The sequence below is a fragment of the Natator depressus genome, chromosome 16 (genome assembly GCF_965152275.1).
Source record: "Natator depressus isolate rNatDep1 chromosome 16, rNatDep2.hap1, whole genome shotgun sequence".
In the NCBI taxonomy this organism is placed as follows: Eukaryota; Metazoa; Chordata; order Testudines; family Cheloniidae; genus Natator; species Natator depressus.
Genome location: NC_134249.1, coordinates 13205307 through 13231844, shown reverse-complemented (window position 1 = coordinate 13231844; position 26538 = coordinate 13205307). Strand labels below are relative to the sequence as shown.

Here is a 26538-nt window from a genome sequence, read left to right as displayed (position 1 = left end):
CCAGTCATCACAATCCTCTGCTCCATTGGCCACCTGATACACACACACACACCCCCAGCTGCTGCAGGAGGTGATGCCTTTGATGGAATGTACCCCTGACAGGACGGGCGACATCCTTCCTTACTGACATTCCAGACGCATGCTGTGTCTGACTGATGCTTCTCAACAGCAGCCAGACTGGGCTTATTTGCTTGTCGCGGACCCACCGGTTGTTCCTGTTTGTGACCCAGACTCCAAGCTCTTGTATAACATGTCTAACATCTGAGCATGTTTTGCTGCTCATTTCCTTCCTCATCACCATCTCAGCAACTTCTGTGCCTTCCAGACAATCTCTTTTCTCCTGACCTTGGATCTGCCCGGGCCCTCGCTGGCTGATTGACGGCAACGTGATCTTCCCCTTTCTAGAAAGAATCTGATCCAAAGCCCTTTGAAGTCAAAGATCCCTGCTGACTTCAGTGGCCATTGGATCCGGCTCACAAAGGCCTCCCACTGATTCTTGTCCTTAGGAGGGTGGAGAAGTTCATGACCATTGCTTCTCTGAGCATTTTGTGCACTGGCCCAGTGCACACCTATTCAAGCCCACTGACCCTGGAGTAGCAGCCCATGAGCCATGGGTACAGCAGTGCCAATGGGGCATGAAGCAGGACGAACTTGGCCCAGGAGGGTCCCCAAGCAATGGATTTGTTTGGTGCATTGGTTTGTCAACTGGGAGTCAAAATCGCTTTCTGTCTTTTGGCCTTTCAAGTGTCCCTGGCTGAAAACACAGAGGCCACCAGGACTTACCTTCACTCAGCATCTCTCACACCACACAGCCCTTCATAAAATCTCTGCCTCCTAAATACACTGATATTAATGGCACATTGCCCTGAGAGTGATAACTTGGTTCTCCTGGCCACCTTAGCTTGCCCGCATCGGAGAAGATGCCTCGCCCCATTGTAGAGAGGAAGGATGAGCTTGCAGGTAGGGCCCCGGCAGCATAAAGGGGTGTAAGCTGCAGTTACACCCACTTTAAGGCTCCTTCTTGCTGCCCGAGCAGCGACAAGGGGTCTCTGTGTACGTGGGAATCAGATGTTTGGCTGGAGTTTGGCCAGGACACCAGGGGCCAATACCCCACTGGTGAAAAGTGCCACATGCCACAAGGGCACAGGACTGCAGGTTTCCATGGCAACTTGAAGATGGCACCACTCACTGTCCAGGACCCCCTAACATTATGCTGAGGGCCTTGCCTTGTGGAGGAGAACTATGGTACATTCCCATGTCCTGGGCTTTCCTCGGAGGTCTCCCATCCCAGTGGGGACAGGCCCTGCCCTGGCGAGAGCAGACAGGATCCGAGCCAGGGGTGTGAATTAGGACAGCGATGCAGTGCTCCCCGCAACTCCCTAGACACAGTTGGTATTGAATGGAGCGCGGTGAAAGTCAAATAAAGGCACAGCTCACACTGAGAAGCACTTTTCTGCCACGCTCTTTAATAACAATATGTCAGTGTACATTTGGGCAGCAGGGGCAACATGCCGCCTTTAAGACTCGGGGTGGGGGTGGAGTTGTTGCTTTTCATTCATAAATACTTTTGTTTGTAACCATTGTAAAAAAAATGAGGAAGAGAAGAGCTGCCACCAATGAGTGTGTGGGAGACAATGCGTGTGTGTGGGGAGGTGTGAAATGTGAGTGTGTGCGGGGCACGGGAGCCATAAAAAGCACAGTAAGACAGCGACCGAATGAGGCACAGTGTTCACATCACAGCCTTTTGGGGTAGCCCCTAGGCTCAGGTAGGGCCCCTGGCCTTTGGTAACTCACCCAAAGCGCTAGACAGTCCTGGGAGAGTTGGGAAAAAGCAAGCGGAGAGGGGTTTCAGCAGAGATGCACTCCAGCCTCGAACGCCTTCCCTGGAGACACAGCTACACAAAGGTACAGGGCAGCTGGACTCCAGGCTCCTGGAGAGACTATTCCCTCATGTTCTAAAGCAGCGGAAGATACCAACCCCCCCCAAACCCCGGGCTCTCTGCTGCTAATGCTGGGCTACGCTGCTGGCAGATGCTGGCTCTGTGCAGGCAGCGGGGAGTGGAGCTCATCCCTGACCCCACCCGAGAGCTCACACCCCCAGCCGGAGCCCCCACCCCCTCCCACATCCCAGCCCACTGTTTCAGCCTGGAAATGGATTTTATACACCCCCTGGGGGAATCTGTCCCTGCCCCAGGGCATCCCCTGCTTGGTGACTGCTCTCTCCCTGTGCTCACATCATGCAAGGAGAGTGGATGGGGTTGGGGGGGAGGGCAGCGCTCAGCAGTGGTGACACTAGTTGGTGTCTGGCTCTACAGGCACAAAGGGATTTTGCCCAGCCCTGGCTCAAATGGGGTTTTCTCTGCATTTGATTCAAAGTCCCTCTGTGCCAGGCAGATTTTAAGACTCTCAACTGCATCCTCTGCTCAAAAGAGGGAGCAAGTTGCCTGCACTGTCAGAGAATCCTCCCCCTCCATGCAGGAGCAGATTCCCCTCTCCTCCTGCTGATGCCATGGAGTGGGATAAACAGGCCACTTCCTGCCTTTAATCAACCTCAGGGCGCAGTGGGGGGGAGAATATCTGGAAAGAAAAACTCACTTCCTGTTGCAGAAGAAAAAGATAAAGCCTGGGCTCATTAAAGTGAATTTTACTGTGGCGAGAAGGGAAGGAGTCAAACACAATGTCCTTGAAATTTCCTCCACGGGGCTGTGTCCATGAAAACAGGATAAAGCCACTTCCGCTGTCTCTGCCATGGAGCTCGAATGGGGGCGGGGGGAATACTCGGGCTCTGGGGGTGGGAAGAGTGTGATGTTCTCTCTGGGTGGGAAGGGGTTAGAGGTAGGGGGTCCCTTTTGTGCTTTACTTCAGGGCATCCAGATGAGTGCAGACCTGTATGAACACGTCGTCCACAGAGCCTTCTGCATTCAGCTGTAGGGGCAAAGGAGGAGAGCCAGTCAGGACAGGGCCATAGAGAAGCCCCTAGACTACATCCTGCATTGTGCAGCACCGCACAGGCCTGGGACAGCCCAGCTCCCAGATCTCCATGCTAGCCAGAGGATCTACTCCTGGCAGGCGCAATGCCTTCAGAATCCATTCCACAGCGCCTGAGGCCTGTCTGGCTCTGGGGGGCACCGGGCCTGAGGCCTGTCTGCTCCGGGTTGCCAGGCCCAAGGCCTGGTTGGAAAGCCCTCTCTGCTGCTTCTCTTCCCTCCCCAGAGCCCCATCCCTCATTAGTCCTCCTCCCCTGCTTGTTGATCCATAGTAGCAGGGCGTGCTGACAGCTAACCTTGAATGTGGCTTGCTCTGGGATTTCCTCAGATCAGAGGCATCTGAGGGTGCATTCTGCCCCTTTAACTGCTGGGAAGCCCCAGACCATCTGAGACACAAGGACGGCAAGTGGCTCAGACCTGCCAAAACCCACAATGGACTCTGCAGAGTCTCAGCAGATGGGAAAGGGCCAGTTCCACCCCCACCCATCCCCAGTTGGCTTGTGGCCAACGTACCTTCCGGACGATCCCTCTTTTCTCGTAGAATGCGATGACCGGCTCAGTGGCCTTGTAGTAAGTGTCCAGGCGCTTCTTGATCGTCTCCTCATTGTCATCCACCCGCCCGCTGGTCTCACCCCGTTTCAACAAACGCTTGACCATGGTGTCCTTCCCTGCATCCACGTAGAGCAGCAGCGTTGGGGGGGCGATCTGTTGGGGAGGAGAACCAGGGAAACGTCCTTACCTATACAGACAGGCTTTGGCTTTACCAAGTTCATCGTTTCCTCCACTAGCCCTGCAGCATCATGACCCGAGGGGTGGGGGAGACTGTGCCCCGAGCCGTCACTGAATCACCCTGACATGGAGGAAGGGAAGGGAGAGCTGGGTCTGGAGCAGTCACCCTTTAGGGTGACCAGGTGTCTGGTTTTCAACAGGAACACCCGGTCGAAAAGGGATCCTGGAGGCTCCGGTCAGCACTGCTGACCGGGCCGTTCACTGTCCAGTTGTCAGCGCCAAGCAGTGGGGCTGGCAGGCTCCCTTCTAGCCTCCATGCTGCATGGCTCCCAGGAAGCAGCCTGCATTTCCTCCCTCCAGCTCCTATGCGTAGGGGCAGCCAGGGGGCTCCCCATGCTGCCCCCGCCCCAAGTGCTGTCCCCACAGCTCCCATTGGCCGGGAACCAAGGCCAATGGGAGCTGCAGGTGTGGTGCCTGCGGACAGGACAGCATGCAGAGCTGCCTGTCCATGCCTCCGCTTAGGAGCCCCGAGGGGCGACATGCTGCTGCTTCTGGGAGCTGCTTGAGGTAAGAGCCACCAGGAGCCTGCATCCCTGAACCCCACCATGTCCCAACCCCCTGCCCCAGCCCTGATCCATCTCCAACCCTCCAAACCCCTCGGTCCCAGCCCAGAGGACCCTCCAAACCCCAAATCCCCATCCCCACCACAGAGCCTGCAACCCCAGCCAAAGCCCTCACTCCCTTCACCGCACCCCAACCCCCTGTCCCAGCCCTGATCCCTCTCCCGTCCTCTGAACCCCTCATCCCTGACCCCACCCCAGAGCTCACACCCCCAGCCGGAGCCCTCACCCCTCCCACATCCCAGCCCACTGCTTCAGCCTGGAGCCCCCTCCCGCACTCTCATCTACTAATTTCTGGCCCCACCCCAGAGCCCGCACCCCCAGCCGGAGCCCTCACCCCCTCCCACATCCCAGCACACTGCTTCAGCCTGGAGCCCCCTCCCGCACTCTGATCTACTAATTTCTGGCCCCACCCCAGAGCCCGCACCCCCAGCCGGAGCCCTCACCCCCTCCTGCACCTCAGCCCCCTGAGCCAGCCCAGTGAAAATGAGCGAGTGAGTGAGGGGGGCAGAGCGAGCGACAGAGGGAGGGGGATGGAGTGAGCAGGGGCGGGGACTCTGGGAAGGGGCGTTGACTTCCGTCGAATCGTGGAAGTCAACGAATGGCTACGCAGGTGGTGTCGGAGAGAAGGCTTTGGATTCTTTGACCATGGGATGCTGTTCCAAGAAGGAGGAGTGCTAGGCAGAGACGGGCTTCACCTAATGAAGAGAGGGAAGAGCATCTTCGCAAGCAGGCTGGCTAACCTAGTGAGGAGGGCTTTAAACTAGGTTCACCGGGGGAAGGAGACCAAAGCCCTGAGGTAAGTGGGGAAGTGGGATACCGGGAGGAAGCACGAGCAGGAGCGTGCGAGAGGGCGGGGTCCTGCCTCATACTGAGAAAGAGGGACAATCAGCGAGTTATCTCAAGTGCCTATACACAAATGCACGAAGCCTGGGAAACAAGCAGGGAGAACTGGGAGTCCTGGCACAGTCAAGGAATTATGATGTGATTGGAATAACAGAGACTTGGTGGGATAACTCACATGACTGGAGTACTGTCATGAATGGATATAAACTGTTCAGGAAGGACAGGCAGGGCAGAAAAGGTGGGGGCGTTGCATCGTATGTAAGGGAGCAGTTTGACTGCTCAGAGCTCAAGTATGAAACTGCAGAAAAACCTGAGAGTCTCTGGATTAAGTTTAGAAGTGTGAGCAACAAGGGTGATGTCGTGGTGAGAGTCTGCTATAGACCACGAGGCTTTCTTCCGGCAACTCACGGAAGTTACTAGATCGCAGGCCCCGGTTCTCATGGGAGACTTCAATCACCTTGATATCTGCTGGGAGAGCAATACAGAGGTGCACAGACAATCCAGGAAGTTTTTGGAAAGTGTAGGGGACAATTTCCTGGTGCAAGTGCTGGAGGAACCAACTAGGGGCAGAGCTCTTCTTGACCTGCTTCTCACAAACCAGGAAGAATTAGTAAGGGAAGCTAAAGTGGATGGGAACCTGGGAGGCAGTGACCATGAGATGGTCAGGATCCTGAACTCGACACAGGGAAGAAAGGAGAGCAGCAGAATACGGACCCTGGATTTCAGAAAAGCAGACTTTGAGTCCCTCAGGGAACTGACGGGCAGGATCCCCTGGGAGAATAACACGAGGGGGAAAGGAGTCCAGGAGAGCTGGGTGTATTTTAAAGAATCCTTACTGAGGTTACAGGGACAAACCATCCCGATGTGTAGAAAGAATAGTAAATAGGGCAGGCGACCAGCTTGGCTTAACAGTGAAATCCTTGCTGATCTTGAACACAAAAAAGAAGCTTACAAGAAGTGGAAGATTGGACAAATGACCAGGGAAGAGTATAAAAATATTGCTCGGGGATGCAGGAGTGAAATCAGGAAGGCCAAATCACATTTGGAGTTGCAGCTAGCAAGAGATGTTAAGAGTAACAAGAAGGGTTTCTTCAGGTATGTTAGCAACAAGAAGAAAGTCAAGGAAAGTGTGGGCCCCTTACTGAATGAGGGAGGCAACCTAGTGACAGAGGATGTGGAAAAAGCTAATGTACTCAGTGCTTTTTTTGCCTCTGTCTTCATGAACAAGGTCAGCTCCCAGACTACTGCACTGGGCAGCACAGCATGGGGAGGAGGTGACCAGCCCTCTGTGGAGAAAGAAGTGGTTCAGGACTATTTAGAAAAGCTGGATGAGCACAAGTCCATGGGGCCGGATGCGCTGCATCCGAGAGCGCTAAAGGAGTTGGCGGATGTGATTGCAGAGCCATTGGCCATTATCTTTGAAAACTCATGGCGATCAGGGGAAGCCCCGGACGACAGGAAAAAGGCTAATGTAGTGCCCATCTTTAAAAAAGGGAAGAAGGAGGATCCTGGGAACTACAGGCCAGTCAGCCTCACCTCAGTCCCTGGAAAAATCATAGAGCAGGTCCTCAAGGAATCAATTCTGAAGCACTTAGAAGAGAGGAAAGTGATCAGGAACAGTCAGCATGGATTCACAAAGGGCAAGTCATGCCTGACTATTCTAATTGCCTGGTATGACGAGATAACTGGCTCGGTGGATGAGGGGAAAGCAGTGGACGTGTTGTTCCTTGACTTTAGCAAAGCTTTTGACACGGTCTCCCACAGTATTCTTGCCAGCAAGTTAAAGAAGTATGGGCTGGATGAATGGACTATAAGGTGGACAGAAAGTTGGCTAGATTGTCAGGCTCAACGGGTAGTGATCAATGGCTCCATGTCTAGTTGGCATCCGGTATCAAGTGGAGTGCCCCAAGGATCGGTCCTGAGGCTGGTTTTGTTCAATAACTTCATAAATGATCTGGAGGATGGTGTGGATTGCACCCTCAGCAAGTTTGCAGATGACACTAAACTGGGAGGAGAAGTAGATACGCTGGAGGGTAGGGATAGGATACAGAGGGACCGAGACAAATTAGAGGATTGGGCCAAAAGAAATCTGATGAGGTTCAACAAGGACAAGTGCAGAGTCCTGCACTTAGGACGGAAGAATCCCATGCTACAGACTAGGGACCGAATGGCTCGGCAGCAGTTCTGCAGAAAAGGACCTAGGGGTTACAGTGGATGAGAAGCTGGATATGAGTCAACAGTGTGCCCTTGTTGCCAAGAAGGCCAATGGCATTTGGGATGTATAAGTAGGGGCATTGCCAGCAGATTGAGGGACGTGATCGTTCCCCTCTATTCGACACTGGTGAGGCCTCATCTGGAGTACTGTGTCCAGTTTTGGGCCCCACACTACAAGAAGGATGTGGAAAAATTGGAAAGAGTCCAGCGGAGGGCAACAAAAATTATTAGGGGATTGGAACACATGAGTTATGAGGAGAGGCTGAAGGAACTGGGATTGTTTAGTCTGCAGAAGAGAAAAATGAGGGGGGATTTGATAGCTGCTTTCAACTACCTGAAAGGGGGTTCCAAAGAGGATGGATCTAGACTGTTCTCAGTGGTAGCTGATGACAGAACAAGGAGTAATGGTCTCAAGTTGCAGTAGGGGAGGTTTAGGTTGGATATTAGGAAAAACTTTTTCACTAGGAGGGTGGTGAAACACTGGAATGCGTTTACCTAGGGAGGTGGTGGAATCTCCTTCCTTAGAAGTTTTTAAGGTCAGGCTTGACAAAGCCCTGACTGGGATGATTTAGCTGGGGATTGGTCCTGCTTTGAGCAGGGCGTTGGACTAGATGACCTCTTGAGGTCCCTTCCAACCCTGATATTCTATGATTCTATGATTCTATGACAGGGGCCGGGGCAAGGGTGTTCGGTTTTGTGCGAGTAAAAAGTTGGCAACCCTATCACCCCACCACTCTGACCCCGTGCAGACGAGGGTCAGGACTGTTACCCCAGTGTGCACCAACATACATGCCCTCACACCAACCATCCCATGGCAATCAGGTTGGGGGTAACTTGGATTCTCCGGGCGCTGGGTGACCCTCAGTAATAGCTGGCTGTCTTTGCTCTGGAGCACGCTATTGCATATGTGCCAGGGGCACATTGAGCCTCCGTTTGCTTGTTACTTTGCACATGTTCATTAGCCCAGGCCATTTACCACCCTGACTTGTAGGTTCATCCCAGGCCACAGCCTGCTAAAAAGGATCCTTCCTCTTCAATTGTTTTTTCCAACTGTTTCTATGGAGCAACCATTGTGCCACCTTGTGCCAGTCCCATGTATTACAGCCAGGGATCACTCCAACGCAGGTACCTTCCTCTCTCACAAGTTTTCTCCCCGGCCTCTCCAGGCCTGCACTAGCAGGGTTACAGTTTCCCTGGAGCAGACAGTAAAACCTGCTCCCAGGCAGCACACGGAACAGCCTTCCTGCTCTAACCCCATTAACAATACCATCATATACAACCTTGCACTGCAGACACCTTCAGGCTGTTTAAGGGGCTCATTGCAGCCACCTCTCGGGTGGAGCATGACAGTTATTTACCAGCATGCAGTAACTCTACCTCAGCAGTTCAGGATGGGAAGGAAAGACGAATCTGACACGCAGTTGAACATGACTGGGTAACTGGGGGAGGCAGAACGTAATTACTCAAGTTGAGCTGGGACAAAACCTGTTCTACAGAAAATAGCAGTGATCCAGACCTTGGCTCGACATCGCAACCTAAAGATGGTGCCTCCAGCAGCAGAGCTTCTCCTGGCGCCATGTGGGGCTTTGGTGCAACTCCCCCCGAAGAGATGGTCTGCCCCAATGAATCGACCCCACCACTTCCCCATTTCTAGGGTCGCTTTATCCAGCCATCGAGCAATCCCACCACGCTGAGTTTGTGACAAAACTACCACAGGTGTGGGTGTGATGTCAAGTGTTTGGGGGCAAGGGGTGAGAAGACACTGCTGGCACTGCTGTCTACACTCACTGTTTGTGTCTCTCCCATGGGGAGCGTATCCCTTTTCTGCCCCACTGAACAGCTGCCCAGCCCCTGCTCTGCCCTCTAGGGTGGCTCTGGTTCTGCTTGACAAGCTTTTAGTGCAAATGGTAGCACGCTCAGTCAGGGTTGTGCCAGGTGGATGGCCCTCCCAACGGCACTGGAGCCTCTGCCACCCCCTTCCTCACCTTCTTCTCAAACTCCACGCCTTGCTTCACCTCTCGGGGGTAGCCGTCAATCAGGAATCCCTTGGAGACATCTGCCTTGGCTACCATGGCGTCTCGCAGCATATCAAGCACCGTGTCCTGAGGGGAGGGGAAACGTAGGTGTTTTAGGTCACAGTTAGGGACAGCGCTTTCAGTTCCAGCTAGCTGGCAGCTTTGCAGAGTCTCCCGCAGCCGCTGGGCTCCCCTTCCCTATGGGCAGCCCTACCTTAGTGAAAAGCCACAGGAGCATCAATGTTTGTCCTCGATCACACCAACAGACAGATCCTTTTGCAGGATCCAGGGACCATATGCAGCTCCTGTCTCACCAGAGGAGGCACAGCAAGCAGCGGCTGCTCACCATGGTCTCTGGGCACCAACACCCACAGACATGGAGCTTGTCCTCCCCCATTTTATGCCCTAACTTGCTCCCCTCCCCAGCTGCCAGAGCACTTTCTCCCTGCTGCTGCCAGGAGCGACCAGACTCCTGGGAAGCCAGGTCCATAAGCCATCCCCTAAGAGCTGGGAAAGAGGTGCCCCAACAGTGGCCCTTCCATGCACCTGCCTCAGCTCCCCACAATGCACTGCAGCCAGGAAAGCAGGTGGCCTGCGATGGCCTCTGCATCAGGTTCTCACACGCCAGCATGGGTAGCTGGAAATGTGCCAGGATGTAACGCTTTAAGATCCACTTCCTTCCACTGCAAAAATGGCCCAGACTCACCAGGGGCACCAGCTCTCCCTTCTCCATGATGGCAGAGAGCTTCTTGCCTCTCTCTGAGCCAGAGTTGACCTCTGCCCTCAGGAGGTCGCCAGTGGACAGGTGGGTGTAGCCATACTTCTGGACAATCTTCTCACATTGGGTCCCTTTCCCTGAGCCGGGCCCACCTGCAATTCACACAACGACAAGGCCCAGACTCAAAACACAGAAGGGGGAGGATGGGAAAAGAGCTTGGGTGCTTCCGAGGCAAAAATCCCACCTAGCAACAGCCCTGTTTCATCCTCCTCTTTGTTCTTACTTACTAGGAGCCTCTGCACACAATGGGGACCTTAGGTAAGGAGTTCAGGGCTCCTGCTGGGCTCCGAGCCCTCTGCCCCAGGCAGCACAACCAGCTCTGGGGAGATTATTATGATCTCATCAACAGGTCAGCGTGAAGCAAAACAGGCAGCAGCTGAACCCCAAAGCCAGGAAGCTCCTGTCTTTGTGTCTCTATCGCTAGTGACAAAAGGTGGGCGGCAGGGAGAGAAACAGAGATACCCGCAGAACTGCCTCCACAGGACATGGATCCACATTTCCCCCACAAAGCGCCCGTGTGTCTTTGAAAGCAGCTGCCCAGGATGTCACCGGAAATCTGTGGCTCAGCTGCCACTTCAAACCTAGCCCAAGCTGGGACTTTGCTTGGTGGCCTACATGAATAAAAGGGGCGGGGGGGTAGGCACTGTGTGTCAGACGCATTGGACAGTCTCAGCAGAGAGAAGCAAAGGACTGAATGGGCCCTGGAGACTGTGCCCCCACTCATGCCTCCAGAGGTGGCTCCTCCAGGTGAGGTGGAGGAAGGCAGGTGGAGGAAGCTCTCCCCTATGCTGTACCTGATCTGGGGGTAATTAGAGGCCTTCAGGGCACCCTCCCCAAGAACACCGAAAGCAAAGGCGGCAAGCGCCCACAGGCCCTCTATTCCGTCTCGGTGCCACAGCAGGGCGCTCTCTATTGCCCACTCCCATGTATTCTGTCCAGTCTGGTTTTGGATGATAGCCACGACTTCCCTTTGGAGGCCAGGGCAAACATTTGCAGACATGGCTAGTGATTTTTAGAGCGCAACTTAGGACACCTTAAAGGCACCTGATGACCCGAAAGCTCCGAGCACCTGCCTGCTGAAAATCAGACCCCTTTACAGGATCTCAGGTTGGCCCCCTGAAATCCCAGGTCTCTTTGAAAACTTCAGCTTAAAATTTGAAGGACAGGGTCCCATGTCACAGCCCCAACGAGCTCAGTGGATGGGGCTTTACGTAACCGAGCCAGGACTGAAAGCGCCGCTCACGACTCCTCAGCTTTTCACTGAGCCCATCGCTGACTTACCCACCACGAAGATGATTTTGCTGTTCTTCAGTTTTTCTGCGGGAGAAGGAAAAGCAGAGAAGAGGGTTAGTCCGAGAGCGAGTGAGCGATCGCAGGAAGGAAACCTCCCCCGAGCCGGGACAAATCCCTCTCGACCACGTCCCCAGGGGATCTGCCTGGAGGAGGGAACTTGGCAACCAGCCCCAGTTCCCCGGGGATAAATGGGAGCAGAACATGGTCAGCAGTGGGCCGTTCGGTGGCTTCACGGCAGGCCCTATGGGGACATTGCCCCCCAAGGGTACCTTTGCCAGCATTTTCCGCTGAGGCAGCCAGGCAGGAGCACTCTGTCCCCATCTCTCCGACTCGCTGGCTCCTGCTCTCCTCTGTTCCCCCCCTTCTTGCCAAGCAGTTTCTGCTCAGCACATTTTGATGCCAGAGCCAGCGGCTGGCCTCCCTTCAGGGCTGGGCCAGGCTGGAGCCTTGTGGTCAGAGCTAACACACATTGCCAGGGAGACAGTTGCTAGGATACGGCAGGAGCCAAGCCTCAGCCACATCACAGAAGCCAGTGGGCAAAGATTCTGATCTCAGTCAATCTGGAGTGACCCCATGGGGGGCTGGTGTAAATGGGCTCAGACAGCAGCTCTTGGCGGTACCTCTCACGGAACAGCCTTATACCACGGAACCTGACAGCCATGAGCCCCCACAACATGGCGCCCACACCAATGCCACCCAGGACCCATCCTCTAGCACTGAGCTGTAGCTTTTGATGTATATATAAGGACGGGGAGAAAGTGGTAGGACATCCCAGGTTCCCCAGGCACACAAGGCAGGGCATTGGGTGGCATCCATCTTCCTTCTAACCGGGAGGATGGCTTCCTCTTGGCCTCTGCCCCACCGCCTCAGATGCCTCCGGAGAGAGGACCAAATTCATCCCTGGTGTAACTCAGCTGGCTTCTCTGGAGCTACACCAGGGAGGGATTTGGCCCACTGTAAGTAAGCTCAAAATCCGAGGGCCCCCAGTGAGACAAGGAGACTAAGGAATCAAACAGCGAGTCAGGGCCTCAGCCCTTTGAGAAAGGCATGGGCCATGGGACGAAACAGGCGGGTGCTTCCTTCTAGGGAGGGGAGAAGCTCCTTCAGCCTGTGGCGATTGACATCTCCCCCTTTAGCGCCCGCACCATTACAAAACCTAAGGGTGATTCACCTCTCTCCTGGGACACATTCCCTCCCCAGAGGCTCACGTCCGTGGCCTGGCAGGTGTTTCACAAACTCTGACCCCTCGCAGACATCACTGCCTCCCATCTGCCCAAGCCAATACCTCCACCAGCTCTGCTGAGCCAGCCACTCCAATTCCAGATCTTCCACCTGCTCCAGTCGCCCCATCACAGCCTCTGTGCCCACCTCTTGCACAAGCCCATCATCTCTGATATTCCCACCCGCCATGGTATGTCCACCACCGGACATGCCCACTATTTCCGACACGCATTCCCCTTTTCCTTGCCCACCCGCTCTGGCCATTAAACTCTCTGTGTGAAATCCTGCTGCCAGTTACACCAATATAAAGCTGGAGTAACTGCACAGGTGCACATACAGTCAGGGGCTGTGAAGCACCACTTAAAGTGTGTGTGTGGGGGGAACAGATTTCCGCCACACCCCTGCCTAGCCCTCTCTTCCCTTCTCAGGTGCCCCCTGCACCAGCAGCCTGACCCCCCCCCCCCCGGCTCATGAGCCCCTACACCCATCCCCTCCATATTTGAATGCGTGGTGTTGTGGTGGGTGGGAGCTTCAGTGTCACTCTGATTTGGCCTGGCCAAAAAGTGGTCAGGCCGATGGCCTAGACGACTCCCCCAGCCTATGCACAGAGTTACTCTAGCTTTACACTAGTGTGACTGAGAGCAGAATCTGGCCCCCATGCCACGCACAACAGCAAATATTACGCTGGATTAGCACCAGGAGGGCCGGCTCACTTGCATTTGGCAGCAGCTGTAAATCCCCACCCAGGAAAGAATCTCCTCCAAAAAGCCAGAGTGAAAAGAGAGATGCAACCATTGACCCTCTCAGAAAAGTTCCAACCTCAGTGTCCCAGCTGCCCCCCTCCCCCAATTCACATGGGGCCAACATCCCAGCTCCACAACCGAGATGGTCCCTCAGCGTCACAATCATTCTGGGAGTGGGCAATTTAATTCGAAGTCACCATTAATTCCAGTGCCTGGAGCTGATAGAGAGCTCCTCTCCCCAGGTACAGTACACTGGAACATTTTCAAAGCTGGGTGAATGGTCCTGTCTCGAGTGTCGCAAGGACAAGGCAGAAGTGCTAAAAATAAAGGAAGGTGTTCTCAGAGCTGGCTGTGGCTGGGAGTCTGCAGCTCCCAGCAATAAGAGGTCTTCTGATTGCAGCCTTCTAAAATTACACCTCCGAGCAGACGGGGAACAGGGTGGCCTTTGGCAGTTAAGATGCTTTCTGATCACGTTGGCAGATGAGATCTGACTGTGCCAAGGAGCTCATGCAGGGAAAGGCAGAGCCATGGTTGCAAGCACTGTCTGAGACACTGCGGGACTGCGTGTGGTTGGCTCACTATAAAAGCAATTTTCCCTCTCTTGGTATTTACACCTCCTCATCAATTGTTGGGAGTGGACCACATACACCCTGAATAAATTGGCCTTGAACACTGGTTCTCCACTTGCAAGGTAGAACTCCCTTCTCTTCATGTGCCAATATATATTTATGCCTATTTCTGTAATTTTTATTCCATGCATCTGAAGAAGTGGGTTTTTTACCCATGAAAGCTTATGCCCTAATAAATCTGTTAGTCTTTAAGGTGCCACAGGACTCCTCGTTGTTTTTGTCTGAGACACTGGGGATGTTTTCCAGGAATTGGAGCAAAACTGGGAATGGAGAAAACCAACTGTTTGATGGTTAGGGCACTGCACAGGGAGCCAGAGGACGGGGTTCAATTCCTGGCTCTGTCACAGATTTGCACTATGGATAACATTTGCAAAAATGCTCAAGTGACTTAGAAACTTAAGTCCCACATTTTCAGAGGCTCTGTCTACACTTCAAATCCTACAGCAGAGACACTCACTACAGTGATGGGCGGGGTTCTCCCACTGGTGTAGCTAATCTGCCTCCCTGAGAGGCGGTAGCTAGGTGGACGGAGGGCATTCTTTCTAGCAATGTCTACATCGGGCTGAGGTCAGTATAGCTGCATCTCTCAGGGGGGTGGATTTTTCACATCCTCAAGAGACATAGCTATGCTGATGTAAGTTCCTAGCGTAGATCAGCCCAAAGTGGCTTCCACACGTAGCAGCCTCAAGTCTCACTGAAAGCCAACGCTTTTGAAAATGGAACTTGGGTATATTTGAAAATTGTTATCCCTTACTCCCTTTGTGCCACAGTTCCCACCTGTCAAACAGGGATAATACTTCACTACCCACTAGGGAGGCTGTAAGGATATATTCAGAGCCCATGGCAATGGGAGCCAAAGACAGAGGTGTACAGACAGGGGATTGGCCCTCGGTTGTATAGCCTGTCACTGGCTCAGGTTGGTAGTAACAAAGTCGTCACAGAATCATAGAAGATTAGGGTTGGAAGAGACCTCAGGAGGTCATCTAGTCCAACCCCCTGCTCAAAGCAGGACCAACCCCAACTAAATCAACCCAGCCAGGGCTTTGTCAAGCCGGGCCTTAAAAACCAATAAGGATGGAGATTCCACCACCTTCCTGGGTGACCCATTCCAGTGCTTCACCACCCTTCTAGTGAAATAGTTTTTCCTAATATCCAACCTAGACCTCCCCCACTGCAACTTGAGACCATTGCTCCTTGTTCTGTCATCTCCACCACTGAGAACAGCCAAGCTCCATCCTCTTTGGAACCCCCCCTTCAGGTAGTTGAAGGCTGCTACCAAATCCCCCCTCACTCTTCTCTTCTGCAGACTAACAATCCCATTTCCTTCAGCCTCTCCTCATACGTCATGTGCCCCAGCCCCCTAGTCATTTCCGTTGCCCTCCACTGGACTCTTTCCAATTTGTCCACATCCTTTCTGTAGTGGGGGGCCCAAAACTGGATGTAATATTCCAGATGGGGCCTCACCAGTGCTGAATAGAGGGGAATAATCACTTCCCTGATCATCTGATGGCTCTTCTCTGGCCTGGGAGAAACAAGCTGAGTGGTTCTCAGTCCAGTTCCTAGTGAACAAGTGCCAGCCTCACAAAAACCACCCTCATAACCAGCACTAATTGGCAACCTTGGCAGCAGTGATGCCAGGGACTGACTGAGGGCCACGGAGACTGAACTCCCCTCTCGGCCCTAGAAATGGTCCCTGCGGGCCAGTGTTGAGGTCTCACGGCAGGACAGGGTGGGGACACCAGGGATGTACTGCTGCTGCCAGGGCCATGTCCCTTAGTCACTAGGGCTGTTATTCTGTGTTTACAGAGCAGAAAACAACCCACTGCCTCCAGGCTAGAGCAGGTGAAGACCCAGATGAAACCCAAAGAAGAGAGAGGGAGAGGGGGAACACCCCGACAGCTGCAAGCCCTCATACTGGGCTCAAGTGCAAGGACCGCACATGGATGCTGCCAGCCAGGACCAATTGTCCAAGGGAGGTGCCTTAGTTCTTTCCGGTTCCTGATCCTTGCAGCATGCATGAGCCTTGCATTTCCGCTGTTCTGGGCTGGCAGGGAGATGGGTGGAAAAGAGGAAGAGAACCAAGGAGGGACACAAGGTTTCTAAAAGGGGATAACGCAACAACAGAACCTGAGCCTGGTTAGCAGAGATGGCCCTGAGCCAGAACTCTGGATCCAACATCCCTCCCCTCCCCCAGCCATACCCTGGATCTGCACTTGGGGGCTCAGGCCCATTGCTATGGGCTTAGACAACTGGATGTAGCCTCAGTAAGATGGAGACAGACGGGTGGAGAGAAGGAGCTGTGCCCAGGGAAAGGGAGCTCTCACCTGTTGCCATCCTGAGAAGATCTGGGCAAAGAAGCTCTTCAGTCTGAAAGGAAACAGAACTCCTGGTTAGACAGTGCAGGAGGGCCTGGGGGGTCAGCTATGGGCTTTAGGAAGGGGCTGGTCTGGCCTTCAGAAACAGCCCCAGTCCCTTTCCTCCTGAGGCTAAGTAGTCTTTAATGCTTCCCAGGGCCCATGCTCCCCCTTAGCTCACTGGGTTTCAATCTCTTCCCACCTCTCAAATACATTTCCTAGAAAATGGAAGAAGGTGATTCCCACTGTTTGCTCAGCTGCCAGTATCTTGGAGCAGAGGAACACGCCAGCTCCCCTGCACACACATGGCTACCCACACACGAATGGCACAGGCCCACAAACACAGCACCCTAGTAACTGCTCCCTTGTTCTGTTCTAGAGAGTGACTGACAGGGCTGGGGACAGAGGTGCAGGTTCCTGAGGCTCCCGGGCTGGTTGGCAATCAGGCACCTACTTACTGGAAGCTGGTGCATTTGAAGACATGTCCGAAGACGTCAGAGGAGGAGGCCCCAACCTCCCCTGCAGCTCAGAAGGCTCTCAGCCTATAGCCCGTTCTAGCATAGCGGTTCTGAACCAGCAGTCCCATTACCTGATGGGCACGGACACTTCAGAGCCTTCCTCTAGCTGCTTTCTGCTACCCGGTCTGATCCAGGGAACAGCAGTCCCCCGGCCACCTGGGAGTGCCTCAGTGCCTATGGCACGTCACTGTGACAACCAGCCCTTCCTGCCTCCTCTTCCACCCAGGGAGGGAGAGAAAAAGCGAGAGAGAAAACACAGGAGAAAAAACCCACCCGAGACAGGAACCATGAGATAGATTCTGAGCAGCGAGAAATCAGAGAGAGCCAGAGATGGGCACGGGGACAGACCCCGTCAGTCAGACCTGGTCACCAGCCCGGCTGATCCAGTCCTGCCTGTCACAGCAGCAGCACTTGGTGTCGGAGCCTGGCGGCTGCCTTTGCATGTTTCATAAGCGTTGCTTCGGTGACAGCGGGAGCTCAGGGGATGAAGAAGCATCCTACAGAACCTGTTCCAGCCTCGTGACCCAGGGCTTAGTGCACCGCCCCAGCAGGCAAGAGGCCTGGGTTTGAGCCAACTGGATCACCAGCACACCCCGCTCCTTGGAGGGCAGGTGGAGAGCCTTGCTTTGGCCACTGGGGGGCGCTCCCACCCCCCACCCCTTGTTCCTGCTCCCTCTTCTCCAGCCCCATTTCCTCCCCCCCCCCCCATGGGATGCAGGGCCACCCTCAGCCAGGCGGTCAGGTCTCTTCTCCTGGGCGCTGCACTCTGGTCTGGTGCTCTGGTGAAGATTTGGCATAACTAGCAGTCAGTGCTTAGACTCTGCTATGGGCCCAGCTGGGAGCCCTGAGCCATGTCTCCAGGGCAGCAGGCAGATTCCACTGTGCAGCGTTTGCCTGAGGGACTAGCTGCTCTCAAGCTGAGTTTGGGGGTGGAAACCAAGAGGGTGACGGGTGCTTTGACTCGCTGGGGTGAAGTGGGGAAAACTGGGGCATCTGGAATAGCTTGGGGCGGGGGGGAGACGAAGTGCGAGTTTAGCCTTCTTCTTCCTTAGACAGATTAAAGGAAGAGCATTGGACATTCCCCCCCGGAGTCTCCAAAGTCTCCGGGGGCTGGAGCGCTCCAAGCCAGTGGCATGCAAGGGGAGCTCTTGGAGGAAGAGCTTTAGATAAAGCCTAGCCACAGAGTTTGATTAATGAATGATGAACTCCTCTCCCTGGCACAGTGTCACTGCACTCAACCCAATGGGGTCACAATGGCACAGGAGGGGTTGTGTGTGCGAGTGCATGTACATAGACCTTCCCTGCTGGGTTCTCTACATACTCATCCCAGAGGGTTTGGTATGAGGCAAGAACCAAGTTGACAGTAATATTGCATCTCCGTGGGCCTGCTGTTTACAGGGTAGGAATCAAGAGGGGCAGAAAAGCAGGGTAACAGGACCCGTTTAAAATTTACTACTGCGACATCGTAGAGGGAGTTCGGGGTGACATCCCCTTAGCCCTGAGTACTGGACACACATGATAGTGGGGGCAGCTGAGGGCTGCATTATTCAGTACGTTTCCCCACTAGAAGAGAGACCCCAAATTCCCTTCCAATGCTCAGCTGTACATCTGCCTTGACGCAATCAGTCCCATTTGGGGCTGTCTTGCATCCCCTCCCCTCACTTTGTGACCACAGGTTTTATTGATCCCAAAAGTCAGCTGCGTCCTCAAGACGACAAAGTCATGCTGCTGAGGTCCATAGCAAGCCTCACCCAGCCCTGCCCGGCTAGGGTGGGGCAGCGGCTCGGGGCTCCAGCAGAAATGGAGAGACCCGGTTGCCTTCACGGAGACCCAGGAGCTGGAACATGCAGATGTTTCTCATGCACATTTATCTAACTCAGCCCTCCCTTCCCCACAAGTAGCCAGCCATAATTCCAGGCCCCTCCCGGCCCCCATTCCCTTGATATCTTCAACAACTGACAGTGCACATCTGCCTTGCTGACTCCCTAGGGGGGAGGGCAGTTTACCTCAATTCACAGACTCCAAGGTCAGAAGGGACCCTTGTGGTCATCTAGGCTGACCTCCTGTGTAACACAGGCCAGAGAACTTCCCCCAAATAATTCCTAGTGCGGATCCTTTAGCAAAACAGACAGTCTCGATTTAAAAATTGCCGGTAACGGAGAATTCAACAGGACCCTTGGTAAATTGTTCCCCATCCTCCAGGGCTCACAGAGAATCCTGGCAATGTAGGGCTGGAAAGGGACCTCAAGAGGTTGAAGTGCCTGTTCGGGTATTAGCCCCCAAACCAGAAAGAGTCACCATCACCAAGAGTGCCAGCAGACCCATCCAGCCCCTGTTCAAACCTCTCTGACATGCAGGGAGAACTTGTGTCACTTTTCTCCAGCCTAGAATGGCCAGTCCAAAGGGTTCATAAATCATGAGTCAGGTCCCCAAAAAAGACGATTTCCTTCAAAGTCATGAGACTTTTTAAAATCATAAGTGTTGGGGTCTTTTTGTCTTTTGGTTATTGAGCCATTGGGCGGCATTTGGATTCATGTTCTCAAGCTTTTCTCTTCAGTCAAGCTGGAAACTGGCTTTTTAAACAAACAAACAAACAAACAAAAACTGAGATTCTCATCTAATCACATGACTCCAAGACCTGGGGCTTTAAGAAAAACACCAAGTATCTTGTGATAAAATTGCCAGAGCTGGCGTCGCTGCTTTCACTGACAAACAGAGCCAACTGGTGTATGCATGAGTGAGCCCGGCACCGCACCCCTGTGATAGGAACCCTCTCGAGGGATGCTCTCTTTCACACAGACCTTGCACGCTTCAGAACTCACTTCCAGAATTCACAGCTTCCCCTTCCCAGAGATCAGAGAGGAAGTCGTATGACCCAGCCTCCACTATGCCTCCTCCACAGCCTGATCAAGGCTCCACCCTTACAGAGCACCTGAGTAGAGCTGACTTTACTCCACTGAGGGGCCAAGCTAACCCCTGGGTGTCACACCAGGAATGATCTTGGCCTGACAGCTTTACGATGCAGCCACCTTAGGTTGGAAACATAATGCTTACATCGGACACCTGTTGTTACCTGCCCCTGCGCTGCTCAGTGACCAGATCTCATCAGCTCTCAGCTTCCTTTGTTGCAGGAAGTTAACACATCTGATTGACAGTCCACCCAAATAAGCAAATTCTTAAAGGTATAGGGCCCAAATTCCACCCTGAGTTAAACTGGTGGGGGCCGGTAGGATTCCTACACATTGGTCACTGCATGGCCCTATTTCCTTGCAGCAATGTTGAATTAATGTGTGTTGAATGGAGAGTGAGTAAATGCAATACAGGTATGTAAACACTAGGGGGAGCATGGGGAAGAGACGCATTCCGGGGGGGCGGGGGGGAACTGGAGAGAAGGCCAATGCATTTGGGGTGAGGGTGGAGTTGCTCCCATTTTCACCCCCTGACTGTGGGTCTACCCTGGGGGTTATTGAACTGGTGCTATTATGCCGATGCAGCTGCACCAGAGGGGACGCCCTGCACAAGTGGAACAAGTGCAGCTTACCCTGGGTGTCGGTGTAAATCCCCTTTGACACCAGGGCAACTACATTGGTGCAAACTGCGCTTTCCCCGATGCAGACAGGGCCTTACTCCAGTCTGTAGTGTGGAGGAACAGGGCAGTGTCCCTTTGGATAGTTCGCAAGCCCTCTAGTGGTGGATGTTGTATGTTTTCAGAAGCAGCCAGCGCAGCAGGATGTGTGCCGTTTGGCATGTTTGGGGACAGGACTAACCAGCCCTCTGCCTCCCCTGTTGTGTATGAAGAGCAAAGACACAACCCTGGACTCCCCCCGCACACAGAACAGCCCGTCCTCCCCACCCTTCTCCCACACGCAGCAGCCAACTTGCTGAACCTCCTGGGCACACTCCCGCAGCTGCCCAGCCCCCACAGAGAGCCATTCCTCTTCCCTCACCCAACTACAGGAGTCCCCCAGCCTCGGACATAGTGGCCCACCCCCGTTGGCCCCTGGTGCACAGAACTGCAGCTCTCACCCTTCAGTAAGATGGGATCCAGGTGCTCGGAGAAGGGTTCTGGGTTCCTCATCAGCCTTGTGTTGTCACTTATTCCTGCCACTAGGGGGCATCCCAGGGCCCAATCCCCTCCTGCTCACCTGTGCTTGTCGCCTACGGGCAGCAAACCTGCCTGGCACCTCAGGGCCACCCTCATGCCCAGCAATGTAGGGAAAGCCTGAAAAGGCCTTGCGCGTTAGGGAGCACATGAAAAACAGCTTGGGTAGCCCATCCCTAAAATAGATCCATGCCCTTCCAGAGCTAACGCCTCCTCCCCCGGGGCAGGCCCAGCCTCAGTGGGGAAGAACAGAGGTCAGGTTACAGTCCCCAGCCCATGCCTAAAAAGGGCAGGTGCCCTTCAGCTTCAGCCTGCTCTGGGGTTCTAAGTATGGCCCAGGCATAAATCCTGCAGAGGTCACGTCCACACCTGTGCCAGGGTGGGGTCGGCCCCAAGGAGCAGCCAGCTAGAATCACAGTCTTTCCCCCATGAGCAGTCAGTCAGAGGAAGGCAAAGGTGGCAGCAACCCAAAGGAGGGTGGAAATAGCGGCCCCTCAGCTCCCCTGGCGCGTTGAACAGCTCCACAGGGACTAGCCTCTGCCCTCCAGCTTGCATCTCAGCCCCATGAAGCCCTTGGGGGCTGCCCTGTGACCAGAGGGGCCCAAAGTGAGAGGTCATAGAGGCCATGGGCCTCATCCAGCCCTGAGGGGCAATTCCTCTGGAGCTGCATCTGCTCATGCCAAGGCTGAACATGGGCCCACGAGGGCACCGGGAGGAAGTCGATGGGGGAGGCTAGGGAGACAGTTCTGTTTTGGGTGGGTGGGGGGGAATCTAGGAGTCCACGAAGGCTGGGGAAAAGAGCTCCAGCTGGGGTTGCAGGGCAATATTTGGGGGAGGAGAGGCACTTCCAAACACTGGTGGCTCCAGAGCAGGTTTAATCCTAAAATGCCCCGACAAGCAACCTCTTGGCTCAGATCAGTGTCATGCCCAACATAGCCCTTTGGGTGCCTGGCATCATCTGTGCTCCTTCAGCTCAGCAGGCTGCAATGGCAGGGTAGCCAGCCCCCTGTCTGACACCCCTAGACTCTCCCCTCCATCAGCCAGGCCTCGCTCAGCCCCGAGAAGGGAGGCTCTGAGCACAAAGCTGTGGTTTGACCCCTCCATCTGAGCAAAATGGGCCCGTAGCCCCCTGAGCCCCTCTCCCTCCCTGGCTCCCTCCCACACCAGAGAGCAGCGCAAGGGGGCAGCATGTTAGAGGTGGGGTTTCCAGTGCTGCCAGCTCACCCCTCCTAGGGGCAAGAGCCACTTGCTGTGACGTCCCAGCACTGCTGCAGCCACGTCCCCCACCCTCCCCTGTTCCTTAGAGCCACGGGCCTGCCCCCGCTCCCACTGAAGCCAAAGCAAAAGCTCCCATTGGTTTTCAGGAGCTGCAAGACCAGGCCTGCTGGCCTTCAATGGGGCCCTGCAGCCTTTGCATCTCAGGCCATGAAGCTGAGCGCCAGAGACAATGCCATGCTGCGGTCAGAGCCGGGGCCTGGGACTCAAGAGAGCTGGGTTCTGTGCCTGGCTCTGCTATGGACAGGCTGGGCAGGTCACGCTCCATCTACCTGCCTCTGCTTCCCCACCCACGGCCTGGGGGTAGCCACCCTGCCTGCCCAGGGAGTATCCCTGTTCATTAGGCGTTACCTCAGGTCCCTGACCAGGCAGGCTGGTTTCACATGCTGTGCAGGGCCAGGGTGAGCAGGGACATTAACCTAGAGAGCAGGCGACCAAGGGCTCCAGCCTCCTGCTGCCCTGAAGCCTAGAGTGCTCATCAGAGTCGGCAGCTGTGCCAGCTCAGATCCCATCTGTTTCCCTGTATCCGGCAAGTGGGAGCCCCATGTGCCTCACCCTCTCTGAGCTGGGGTGTTCTGGTGGTGGGTCAGGGTCTGTTTGCTAGGTGGGGCCCTGTAACTAGGGCACTTGGGAGAGTTGCCCTCCCTCCTCTCCCAAGTGCATGCCGGGCCTTTCCACCTCCCCTGGGGTCCTGCTGCTCCCCAGTTTGAGTCTGGGCCACCAGGCGACTCCCCCGTGTAGGAATGGCCCTCGGAGCAGCCCCGGCACTGTCAGAGCTGGAGTGCATCTATGGGACCGATCCTTGGAGGGGCTGAGTGCCCCATTGGAGCCGACGAGTGGAAAGGGAGGTGAGGGCCCCACAGGATCAATGCGACCAAGCCAGCGACTCTAATAATGGAGCCCACGGAGTGGAGATGGCATCCCCCATGGGTATCAGCAATTGCAGGGGGCGGTAGGCTGCCGTTACCTCGCTCTACTGACTGTGCCATAGGAGAAAGGCCAGTGGATAGCCCCCCTCCTCTCCCAACACTCACCACATGGCTCTCACGCTGCTCCATTCTGCCCATGCCACCAAAGGCTCCATCAACCACTGCTGATCCCCAGACCAGGTACCACAGTTATGGGCACGGTACAAAACCAACACCCCTAGGCAGATAAGACTAGGCAGAGGGAGCATCGTTTGAGAACAACCTTTAGGAACACAGAACTGGAAGGGACCTCTTGGGTCACTGAGTCCAGTGCTTTGTTGTCACAGGCAACCCCGTCAGAGACTCCTGTTCAAAAACGGATCAATCTCCATCTTCAGACTAGCTAGGGCTTGTCAGAGACCATGTGGTCCCAGCCTGCAGACGCTGCAGGATCATTCATGCAGAATCACACATTCACTGTAAGCTCAGAGCCTGTCTCTTCCCATGTGTTTGTACAGCACCAAGCACGATGTGGCCTGGTCTGGCTGCAGCCATACTACCAATGACTAGCTCCACTATTTTTCCATTTTGAAAAGCCACCGTAGTTCTCAGGAATGGTGCTGCATGGTTAGCCCTGCAGCCAGGAGCCCTCAAGGTACCTGCCGGTTAGAGTGATGTTTGGATGCATGGACTCTATCTTGAAACTCTGATTCCCTGCCAGCTGATTGTCTGGCATCCACCATGTATTGGTAGCAGAGAAGCCAGGGGAATGCTCTGTCTGGGCTCTGCAGTTCCTGGCTCAGAACATGCTGTGACCCTAAGCCCCATATTCTTCATAGAGATGTTGTTATGATATGATTATGGCGTAACTATGAGGTGTTTTATACAAGATGGGTCATGGGAGATGTCATCAGAAAGATTATGCTTGGCTGAATATGATTCTCCTATTTGTATGCATGCGGCATTCTGGTATCTGAAGTTAGGAATATGGTCTATGCCCCTATTACAAACGTGTTTACACCTGGGGAATGCCCACTGGACAGAATGCAATCAGTCTAGATGGCTGGCTGGGAAGGGCCAATTGGGAAAACAACAGGTCTTAGAAGATGCTAATCTCCCTCTGGGGAGCCTTCTTGGGGAGTCTTCCTGAGGACGCTACAAACAGCCTCTGAGTTATGTGACCCTACAGGGACATGTGACCAAGTCACCTGGTACTGGACTTCATCTTGGAATACCAGTGTTTTTTCCACTGAAAGGCGTGGGAACTAAGTCTGGAGACAAAGGATTCCCGCCATATACAAAAGCTATTTAAGGCAGGGGAGTGACATCACCAGGGTTCTTCTCTGACTCCCCAAAGGAGACTGCTGGAAACACCTGAGGAACAAAGACTGGAACTGGGGAGAAGGGCTGAACCCAGGCTAGAGGAGTTTCAAGCCCGTGAAAGGTATACCTGGCATTTTAAGCTGCAAACAAGTGCAGTTTGCCCTCAAGAATCTCTGCAAACTGCCTAAATTAACAATTAGGGTGAGAATTTGCTACTCATATCCAATCTCTTTAGTATATTAAGCTTAGATTGTGTTTTTGTTTATTTGCTGGGTAATCTGCTTTGATCTGTTTGCTATCCTTTGAAATCACTTAAAATCTATCTTTTGTAGTTAATACACTTGTTTTTGTTTTGTCTAAAACCAGTGTGTGGACATTATAACTTGGGGCAGAAAGCATATCTCTCTCCACATTGAGGAAGGGGACGAATTTTATGAGCTTATGCTGTACAGTTCCCTGTGCAGTTCAAGACAGTATAACTTTGGGTTTACACTCTAGAGGAGGGTGCATGCCTTGGGAACGGGGAGGTGCCTTAGCTGAGCCTTCCTATGCAGAGCTGATCTCAGCATCTGTGTGCAGCTGCAGCTGGGTGTGTCCCTACCTGTGTGTATGCTGATTGAAAGAACAAGCTTGGAGAGCTTAGCAACTTGTCACACCACCACAGTGTGAGAGGGAGCCCAGGCTGGTGGGTCATGGGGACTCAGTGATACCACAGTTTCAGGTGGCACCCCAGGGGAACTCGTCACCCATGCATCAAGCCCAAATGAATACACCTCTCCCTGTAGATTGCCAGCCTCATTAGCTAAACACATTGACAATTGCTGGTGACTGCCCCAGGTGATTGAACACCTCCAGGTGACCTGCCCTGACCCCACAGCCATCTGACTGGTGGGAAGAAATTAAAAAGCAACTCCAAATGTCTCCAGGTGGAAATGAACCTGGCTCTGGGCCTTCACAGAACAATACCCACGTCCACACTCCTCCTCCACCTGACTGCAAAGCACAAGGCCCTGTCGGGAAGCTGCGGCTCTTTCCAAGATAACCCCAGTGAAACCCAGCTGGGAACTGGGAACCATAGGTGCTGGAACCGGGGGTGCAGTAGCACCCCAGGCTGTAAGTGGTTTCCATCAAATGCAGGGTTTACAGTTCCATTCAATGGCTCTCAGCACCCCCCTATACAAACTGTCCCAGCACCCCTGCTGGGAATTCTGTGCAAAGGAAGACTGGGAAGTGCTAGCGGGGGGGGGGGGGGGGGGCGGGGTCCTGCCAGCCACTCTCTCTCCACGTGATGGCAGGGTGCGTGGCTGGGGAGTCCTCTTCCAATCACCAGTGAGCGAATTCAGGGCCTAGGACAGTGAGGGGCTCTTAGTATAGTGCAGGGAGACTGCAAACTTCCCAACTTCTCACTGATCCTGACCTGCAACCCTACCCAGCTAGTCCCGTCCTGAGCCCCTCACCTTGCCCAGCTCGGCCAATGCACCTCAGTCCGGAGCTGCAGCGTCATCTATCCTGGAGCCCCTCTCCCACCACAGCCCGGCCAACACCCCACAATCCCAAGCTGGAATCCCCAACCCCCTCATTCCAACCCAGAGCCCCACAGAGCTCCACCAAGACTCCTCTGTTCTGACTGTAACACCCCCTGCTCTGGGATTCCCACAGCTCAGTCAATACAACAGCCTTTAAACCTGCTACACCCACGGCTGTTCCACTCTTGGGCCCCTCCTGCGTCCAGACTGGTGAGATGCCCAGAGAGCGAAAGGGAAGCCGACAGCCACTAAACCGGGCAGACAACACACACAGGGAGCTACCACAGGCCGACACTCACAAGGCACAGCCAGTACTGCCCACATGCACTGACTCTGGCAGGCATGCAGAGAGCCCAGCCACGCTGCACCACCTACACAATGGACACGCCAGAAGCCCGGCTCAAAGTCACAAGCAGGTACCAGGAATAATAGACTTTGCATTGCTCCTGCAGAGTCC

General features: G+C 54.3%; 1 protein-coding gene across 4 annotated transcripts in view; it reads right to left on the bottom strand.

Annotated features, from left to right (window-relative positions):
* Positions 1–1586: 1586 nt before the first annotated feature.
* Positions 1587–26538, bottom strand: part of AK1 (adenylate kinase 1) — a 41035-nt gene continuing 16083 nt past the window's right edge. For 3 of the 4 annotated variants that reach the window (XM_074973843.1, XM_074973846.1, XM_074973844.1), the window contains 6 exons: positions 16400–16442; positions 11471–11506; positions 10118–10281; positions 9382–9498; positions 3501–3692; positions 1587–2925 (listed from right to left, as the gene is read on the bottom strand). In XM_074973843.1, the coding sequence (XP_074829944.1) occupies positions 2857–2925; positions 3501–3692; positions 9382–9498; positions 10118–10281; positions 11471–11506; positions 16400–16442 (621 nt within the window). In that variant the 3' untranslated portion in view covers positions 1587–2856. Of the gene's footprint in view, positions 2926–3500; positions 3693–9381; positions 9499–10117; positions 10282–11470; positions 11507–11751; positions 11872–16399; positions 16443–26538 lie in introns of those variants that run through there. The other variant, XM_074973845.1, reaches the window with a different exon arrangement.